The sequence below is a fragment of the Zootoca vivipara genome, chromosome 12 (assembly GCF_965207765.1).
Source record: "Zootoca vivipara chromosome 12, rZooViv2.hap1.1, whole genome shotgun sequence".
Taxonomy (NCBI): domain Eukaryota; kingdom Metazoa; phylum Chordata; class Lepidosauria; order Squamata; family Lacertidae; genus Zootoca; species Zootoca vivipara.
The window spans coordinates 28,260,314-28,269,811 of record NC_142595.1 but is presented as its reverse complement, the minus strand read 5'-3'; the positions used below and the strand labels follow the sequence as shown (position 1 = coordinate 28,269,811).

At 49.5% G+C, this 9,498-nt stretch overlaps 1 protein-coding gene across 1 annotated transcript; it reads left to right on the top strand.

The window, feature by feature from the left end:
• Positions 1 to 5,009: 5,009 nt before the first annotated feature.
• Positions 5,010 to 8,173, top strand: LOC148683868 (uncharacterized). The gene is made up of 2 exons (XM_088655836.1): positions 5,010 to 6,221; positions 6,367 to 8,173. Exons 1-2 carry the CDS (start codon positions 5,010 to 5,012, stop codon positions 8,101 to 8,103), a joined length of 2,949 nt encoding a protein of 982 aa, XP_088511962.1. The 3' UTR covers positions 8,104 to 8,173.
• The last annotated feature ends 1,325 nt before the right edge of the window (positions 8,174 to 9,498 follow it).

The window sequence follows — 9,498 nt, the reverse complement described above, 5'->3', positions numbered from 1 at the left end:
CTTCTAGTCGGCACACCCAATGATCTTTCTTTTACTCATCCTCCTGTTGTGATCCAAACTGGATAACTGGAATCACTGACTTTTATACACGTAGCTGCCATCCGGTTGAATTCCTGGAAAACGAGAACAGAGTAGTCAGACTATAATTAATGTTATACAGTTCAGATGAAATCTATAGCCCTAGTGATTAAAAAATAAAAAAAATGGAAAGGATTCACCCAACTAACAAGTTCTGGGAAGTACCATAGATTTATTTCACAACTATTAATTTATAAGTTTTAAGCACCTGTGGAGATTGGGCTTTTCCCAGATCCATCCCAGTTTGATCAACTGACATCTACTGAATTCTCAGTACTCGCTGTACAATGTCAACTCATTTCTACAAATATTAGTCATGCTCAGAGTAGACCCACTGAAATTAATGGGCATCGCTAATGTCAGTGGGTATACTCAAAGTACATATTAGTAGGATATGACCCACTGCACTTCTGGATGCATTTATACATAAAATCTTGAACAAGGAAGAGAGTTTTGGCACTATTAGCAAAAGCCATAGCCCACAAACAATCATGGCAGCACAAGACCCAAATTGTTGGTTTCTATTCCTCTCACTGTGTTTATGCATTCAAGCAAAGATTGTTGGAATCACGGGAGCGGATGTTTGCTATATTCGGTTTCCGTTTGCTGTCGTTTTCTTCTTCGGACTTGCTTTCTTTTGTAGCACACACCTCTGCCTCAGTCCTTCTGTGTTTTACTCTGCAGGATACCTGAATATGTGCCTGGTCATGAAGACATCGGGGAGAAGTGCTGGAAATATCCCTACGTGTTGCTGGGGGATTGCCCCCCCCATTCACTTAAAAAGGTAAACGGACCCCTTCCGGGTCATGCGGCCAGCATGACTAAGCCGCTTCTGGTGAACCAGAGCAGTGCACGGAAATGCCATTTACCTTCCCGCAGGAGTTGTACCTATTTATCTACTTGCACTTTGATGTGCTTTCGAACTGCTAGGTGGGCAGGAGCTGGAACCAAACAATGGGAGCTCACCCCATCACAGGGATTTGAACCGCCGACCTTCTGATAAGCAAGGCCTAGGCTCTGTGGATTAACTGACACCGCCACCTGCATCCACTCGTTTACCTGACATGCCATGATAAAAAGTCCATAATAAAGCAAAGGAATTGGGGTGCCATTTGCAGTATCAAATGGGCAGGGGGGCAGGGCTTGCTGATCCTTTCTTCTGCACAGTGACTTCTTCAGCAAGCCATCCTCAATATCCCTTTTCTCCCAAACAAACTTCAGTACTGTGAGAGAGTCCAATTGGAAAAGATGGGATGTAGGGGTGGGGGAGGGTTTCGAAGATTCACAGCCATTTTTCCGCCTGTCACTTTGGTGCTGTAGATTGTGCTGCTGATCCTACTGGTCAGCAACTCTCTTCCTAACCAATCTCTCAGGGATGTTGTGAGGATAACATGGAGAGCAGGGGAGCTTTGAGTTCCTTGGAGGCTTTGAGTTCCTTGGAGGCGAGGTGCAATAATAAATAAATAGATAAAATCACATAGAAAGGTTTTGTGCTCTACAGCGCCATGTGGTGTTACATGATTATAACACATGTGAATGATGGAGACCGCTCCCTCCTCCAGCCAATTCCATCAAGCCTAGGGGGAGGGGCCTACACTCACAGCCACAGCTTGAGAGGCCCCAGGAGGCCTTTGGGACACCGCTGCTGTTGCTGCTCCTGTGAATGTTTGGGAATTCCGCTCCTCCCTGCAAGCTAATTCCATTGGGCCTACACTCACACATAATCTGAGCAGCTCTCTGCAGCAAGTGGCAAAAATTGTTTTAAAGTGTTCTTAATCTGATGCACCTCCAATGATGGTTTTTTACAATATTTTATTATTTTCTTTCTGTTTGGGTTGGGGCAAATGTTTAGTCGGGGCGGGGAGTAGTTTAATTTTAGAATATATGTTTCCCTGCTTTGTTTTTACTCTCATTATTTTGTTAAGTTATTGCATAGTTTGTATTTTGCTTTTTAAGGTCAGGGCTGCCTGGGAGTGGGCCTCAGCCAACAGAATGGCTGGGGCAGGTTCCACGGGGGTGGGGGGATGTAGTGGGACACCCGATCTCAGTGATCACGGGCAGGAGAAGGAGTGACGCTAAGACCAGACCATGTCATTACGGAGGAGGAAGGCTTAGGCATTTTTTGAGGACTATCCCTGCCTCTAGTTCTGGTCCTGACCGGAAGGATACTGGAATCATCAAGGGAAACCCACATGACCTGAAAGTGTTGTAGTGCAATGCCAGGTCCTCCCCGCTGTGCCAAGGATTCCCTGCCCGAGCTGCTTCAGGTCATGGCGGATGTGCTCCTGGAGACACCTAGTTTGGTTGTCCTGGGGGATTTTAACATCCATGCTGACACGACCTTACAAGGGGCTGCTCGGGACTTCATGGAAAACATGGCCTCCAAGGGGCTGTCCCTGAATAAGTTTGGTCAAACTTATAGCCGCGGATATGCCTTACACCTGGTGTTTACCACTACTGATGTTGGTGATCTGACACTAAGTAAAAGTGAAACAAAAGAAGTGCAATGGTCAGATCACTTAATGGTGCAACTGGACTTCTCCGCAACCCCTCCCATCTGCAGGAAGGTGGGACCGATTCAGAGGGTCCGCTCCACCAGTTAATGGATCCAGTAGGCTTCCAGAGAGTAATAGGGGATGTTTTATCCCATGTTGATGGCCTTTCAGCTGATTCCCTGGTGGCCCTCTGGAATGCGGAGTTAACCAGGGTTATTGACTGTCTGGCTACAAAGCGCCCTCTCCAATTGCATGGAGCCCGGACAGCACCGTGGTTTTCCCCGGGGCTGAGGGAAATGAAACAATTGTTGAGACTGCAAGAGCGCTGGTAGCGGAAAACTCATTCTGAATCAGACCGGACACGGGCTAGAGCTCAACGTCAAGCCTACCAAGTGGCAATGGCGACGGCGAAGAGGACCTTCTTCACTGCCTCTATTGCATCTGCAGAAAAGCCACTTCCGCGCTTGCGACGGAGGTGGGGTTGTGGGCTGCCCGACTGTACCATCGCGTAGGGGCTGAAAGTTCAGCCCCTGCGCGATGGTGCGCTCCCGCCTGCGTCACACCCCGACCGGCCAATGAGGCTGGGCGGGGCGGGGCCAAGCCGTTTAAAGGCCTCCGCAGGCGGGAAAGCTCCCTCTTTCTTCGCTGTTCGCCGGAGCGAACAATTCGTTGCTTGTTTTGTGATCCTCCTTTTGTTTTCTTTTGTTCTTTAGCTGCCGTGGCCCTTTCTCTCCTCTTTTGCCTCCTTCTAGGTAATTTGATTAAAGGCGATCCGGAGCGGGTAACTGGGGGCTTCTTCTGCAGCGCGCGCGGCTACCGCCCATCAGCTGTTCGGGCTGCTTCCGGGTTCGGAGGAGCGCTTTCGCGGCGGCTGCCCCGCTCATCAGCTGTTCACCCCGCTCGTCCTGGAACGCCTTGATCGCCCTGCAAGTTGCCCTCGTGGGACCCTCCTCGTAGGCGAAATTAGCTGGTCTGGGGTGCACAGTAGAGGCGGCTGCCATCTACCCAGCTCTCTTCTCAAGGACCTTCCGCAGGCGACCAGTCCGGTCGGGTGAGCTAGCCGCTTTAGCGGCGCGGTTTCTTTATTTTCCAGGCCAGTGTTACTGCTCAGTCGTTTTGCTTGCTAGCGGCGCGACTTCATTCTTTTCCAGGCCAGTTTTACGGTTCAGTTCGTTTTGCTTGCTTCCCCGAGTCTGCCCCTCTTTGTGTCAATTTGGTTCTTGCTTTCCTGTGTCTGCCCCCCCCTCTTGCTTACTTCTCGATGTCCTTTTAGCGTTCATTCATAAGGCGGGGTGTTTTCCTTCGTGCGTGCACGTTCTTGGAGGCTGCCGCTGGTGGTGCTTATTTACGATCGATAGTGAGGGCTACTAGGCGCTAGCGGCGCCATCTTGTTTGAGGGCAAGGAGGCTGCCATTTTGGGAGGGTTCTTCAGAACAAAGGGGCCGACGCCATTTTGAGTGTGGCTTGCTAGTGAGCTCCAGGGAGCCATTTTGAGTGTGGCCACGTGCGTCTACTGGCGGCCGCCATTTTGAGAGGGAGTTTTTGTGGCTCTCGTTTGGCAGTCATTTTGAGTGGGGCTTGTGAGTTGCCAGCATTTGCAGCAGCCCATTTTCTTTGTTTTTAGCTAATTGGAAGAATTCAAGCCGTTTGTTAATCTTGATTGGATACCGGTTCTTATTAAGGCTATCAGGGGAAGCACATTAACGGCTTCCCTGCCTGCATAGGAATTGCCTGGCAGGATATAATTAAGTTAGTGGCAGTCCTTGAAGGGGTAGCTGAGTTTAATAGTTTAATTAGATTTGCAATTTAATAATTCACGTTAAGCCCCTATTGCATTACATTAGCCAGTTGATTTCGGGGTAAAGAATTAATTTGCTAATAAATTGGCTGATTAAAGTAGTATTGTGCTGACTATATGATACGGAATTTCATTATTTCAGAATCTTATTTTGTTTGGATGGGCATAATTCATTGGGCATAATTGATTGGGCATACTTCTCGGATACATTACATAATTAATTTATTAATTATCAAGGTAACGTTAATTTAGTAAACAAATATTAATAATAATAAATAAATAAATAAATAACTAGATGAAATAAATATAATAATAATAAATTGTAAATTGAAAATAAATTGATTATATTAATAAGATAAATAATAATAATAAATTAAATAACCATATACATATATATTATATATATATATATATATATATATATATATATATATATATATATACATAAAGATTAGTGCACGCACATACACACACACAGACATACACATATATAACTATATAAATACATACACTATATAACTATAATAATACTACATACACGCACACGGACACACTAGCACATATACACAAACGCATATCGGGAAGATCAGGAAAGTTTAGGTGTGATTTCACGAGCTTGGTCCAGTACCTGTCCGAGCATGGCTCCTAAGCGCGCGCAGGGTAAGGTCCCTTCCAAGGGCCCTGCGGCCCGGGACAAGACTGAGGCTCTGGTGCGAGTGGTTTCTACACTGCAAAAAACTCAGCTGGACGTTTGCAAGCAGCTTGCGGCCATTGCAAAAACGCTTGCGCCTGCGGCCACCGACACACAGGAGGATCCTCGTGGGTTACAGGATGAGCCAGGTGAGTCGCAGGATTTCATTCTCGACACCGGTTTGACAGAAAGTGATTTGCCCTGTACCTCTGCTTCTCTTTTTTCCAGCTCTAGTTCCGACCGGGGTAGCAACGTGAGCCAAGCCCCGCGGACACGAAGGCAGAAGGCACACGCTAATGCCTCCAACTCGCAAGGGCAGGGGGAGGGGTCTCATTCTGCAGGTTCTTCCACTCAGCCGTCGGCAGGTCCCCGGGCGGCCCAGCTTGGGCAAACCCTGGTGCAGCAGGGGACCGGGGATTCCGATACGTCTGGGGACGAGGGTACTTCCAGACCTGGAGGAGGTACCGAGAAGGAGCCAAGGATCGAAGAAGAGCGTCAAGGTGGGAAAGCCAAGAAGAAGACCGACAAGCGCAAGAGGAGCAAGGACGACTCGGACGATTCAGGTACGACCTCCGAATCGGATGGTGACATCCCGATGGAGGATTATTGGGGGATTGCGGAAGACCAGACAGGCCTTCCTCTATGGATACATAGGCGGAGATCGAGCGCCCATCGCAAGGGCTTTAAAGGGACTTTAGAATGGAGGGATGGCGCCTTAGTGCCAGATTCAAAATATTCCACCAACACTGACACCGACATTTTCTTGGGATCGCATTTGTCAAATAAAAAGAGGGAAAAGATTCTGAACGGGGATTTTGTTGACATTTTCACCCTTTTGCCTTTGTCGCACACGTTGGGAAAGGGCGAAAAGAGGAAGGATTACGGTAGGCGCAGATATAGGACCCCCCGCGCCGACCGTACTTTCGAAAACTGGCTAGATGGTATTCACATCTGGGCGGCGGTCATCTCCGCTGCATACCCCAAGAGGGCCTTGCACTTGTGGGCCTATGTAGCTGACGTTAGGTTGGCAAATAAGATGGCCGGGGAGGCGGCGGCTTTAAACTACGATGAAGACTTTCGTAGGAACGCGTCTCAGAATCCAAAGACCAGATGGGATCAGCGCAATCAGCATTTTTGGAGTTACCACGTGGTCCCATACGTAGAAAGGAAGCAGACTGATCCCCCTAGGTCAGGGAGGTTTGAACCCAGGAGGGACCCGCGCCGCAGGGTCTGCTGGGAATATAATAAAGGCATTTGTCAGCGGCCCAACTGCAAATATACGCATGAATGCGAAAAATGTCTAGGACAGCACCCTGGAGTGTCATGTTTCAAAGGGAGGCAGTCCTTTCGCGGCGGGCGAGGTAATTCACACCAGGGCCCCAGGCACACCAGTGGCGCCCCCCAGGGAACAGGCAGTAATCGGTTCTAATACATCACTCACTCTTGCTTTCTCCCCTATAAAGCTCGGCCCCCTGAAACTCCTTTTGGATCTCTATCCCAATAAAAAGGCAGCTAATTACTTCTGGGAGGGGTTCTCCTCCGGTTTTCGAATACCAGTAAAAAGCCCACCCCTTTCGTGCAACCCCCCCAATCAGAAATCCGTGAGGGAAAGACCCGACATAGCGATTAAGAAAATCAACAAAGAGATTACTGCCGGTCGGGTGGCGGGTCCTTTTGCGGTGCCACCCATACCCGAACTCCACATTTCCCCTTTGGGAATAGTCCCTAAGAAAGCGCCAGGCGAATTCAGGCTCATCCACAATCTCTCCCATCCGAGGGGCAGATCCGTAAACGATGGCATACCTCAGGAGCTTTGCACGGTTAAATATGCCTCCTTTGACCAGGCAGTGAAGCTGGTAAGGCAATTTGGTAAGGGTGCCTTGTTGGCAAAGTGTGACATCGAATCAGCATTTCGCCTCCTGCCTGTCCACCCGCAGGACTTCAGATGGCTGGGCTTTCGGTTCGACGGGGCATATTTCATCGACAAAGCCATGCCTATGGGTTGTTCCGTGGCGTGCTCTGCATTTGAGGCCTTTAGCACGTTCCTGGATTGGGCCCTGCGCTTTAAAACTGGCCTGTCTGGAGTCTCGCATTACTTGGATGATTTTCTCTTCGTGGCTAGGGCAAATAGTCCGGAGTGTGCTGGCCTTATGCAAGAATTCTCTGCCCTTGCTCAAGAGCTGGGGGTGCCGTTAGCAGCAGATAAAACTGAAGGGCCCATTTCACGTTTAACTTATTTAGGCATAGAATTAGACACAGTAGAGCAAACGTCCCGTTTGCCCGCGGACAAAATCAAGGGCCTTAAAGAGACTATTAGACAGCTCATCCCCTGTAAAAAACTTACCCTTAGACAAATCCAATCTCTCCTGGGTCACCTGAATTTCGCGTGCAAGGTGATATCGCCAGGCCGCCCCTTCTGCCTGCGTTTGGCCAGGCTTACGGCAGGTTTAACAAAACCCTTCCACCGGAAGCGTCTCCCTCGAGGCGTTAAGGCTGACCTGGAGTCTTGGCTTACATTTCTGGAAAATTTCAATGGGGTATCTCTATGGCAGGACAGCTTGTCTCTGCATTCCGATTTTCAGGTACAGTCAGACGCGGCCGGTTCTTTGGGTTTTGGAATCTATTTCAAAGGTAGATGGTGTGCGCAGCGTTGGCCGGCTAGCTGGCAGGGTACAGACATTACACGCGACTTAACATTTCTAGAGTTCTTCCCTATAGTGGTGGCAGTGCACCTATGGTCCGAGGAATTCAGGGATCGACGAGTCTGCTTCAGAACCGACAACCAAGCGGTGGTCAGCGTCCTCGCCCGCCAATCATCAAGATCCCCGAGAGTGTCATCTCTCTTACGCCATTTTGTCCTACTAAGCCTGAAATTTAACATGCATTTCTCAGCCAAATTCGTGCCTGGGCTTAATAATAATATCGCAGATGCTTTGTCTCGCTTCCAGATGGACCGCTTCCGCTCATTGGCACCAGAGGCACGCCTGTGGCCAGAGCCGTTCCCGGAACATCTATGGAACCTTGGGAGCGCGAAATTCTGAAGGGAGTATTTGCGTCGGTTGCCCCCTCTACCCTTAACTCGTATAAGCGGGCCTGGTCAGATTTCAATAAGTTTAGGCAGATGTGAACCACGGGTCCTTCTCCTGGTCCGCCCTCCCAGGAAGAGGTTATGCAATACATGGTGCATTTGAGGAAGCTGGGGCGAGCCGCTAAGACCCTTCAAATTCACACAGCAGCCATAACATTCTTCTCAAAATCACTTTATTTCATAGACCCGTGCAAATATTCCGTGATTTTGATACCCTATTGGATTCTTGCCCGGGGATGACGCTGCTTTGGTCAGCCCTGCTGGAGAGGCGCATTTGGCGCGATGGACGTTGCCCGATCGCTATGAACAGAACTAGGCGGCGCTTGAATTCTTTCGTGATCCGCAAAGTGTTAGCCTTGAATGGCCGAGTAGTCTCGCACCCAAGCCTAAAACAGAGTGAAGCAGCCCTGTATCGTCATGACGGTGTGCATCTATCGCCTATGGGGAATGATATTTGGCTCGAAAACATAATTACAGGAATCCACGATTGGCTACATGCTAGTGTACATAACTAGGTGAATAAGAGATTAGGACCACAGCCCCCCTTAATAACGTTATAATATTAAATAATTAAATAATGTTTATGTTATACCCACTAATTGGCAAGAGGTGACTACATGTGAGCGGATTGGCGGCGAGCCAGGGTGGGCTCGAGTGGCGGTTAGGCGTTGGAAATTTGCATAACAATCAGTGGAGGAGGGGCAAGTACGTCATCAGCTGCCCTATCTTGGAGAGGTAATTCCGTTAAAGGATTCCGGGGGCGAGGCTTGGTCCTGAGCCTGGAGTTGCCTGGGCCGTAAGGCACGCCCCATCGGTGGCCACAGGAGGAGCTCTAGTAGATCTACGTCGCGGGGCTCCTTTCTGGTGGTTAACTTCTCACAGACTCCCACACACGGGTTGGAGTCGGATATAGTCTGTTAGGTTCCAACGCCTAAGCCAATTCCGCTCTACATGCATATTTAATAAAGTTGTGGCCTTAACCACCCAATTAATTAAATCTTAAACCTGGTGTCACGAGTCTTTATTCCGGGGAAGGAGGGCATATAGCCACACAAAGCCACTTCCGCGCTTGCGACGGAGGTGGGGTTGTGGGCTGCCCGACTGTACCATCGCGTAGGGGCTGAAAGTTCAGCCCCTGCGCGATGGTGCGCTCCCGCCTGCGTCACACCCCGACCGGCCAATGAGGCTGGGCGGGGCGGGGCCAAGCCGTTTAAAGGCCTCCGCAGGCGGGAAAGCTCCCTCTTTCTTCGCTGTTCGCCGGAGCGAACAATTCACCCGCCCGCCCACCCCTTAATAAGAGGCAAGGGGACGCTGCTATGGACGTCAGTTGGTTGCCCTGGCTGGCCAG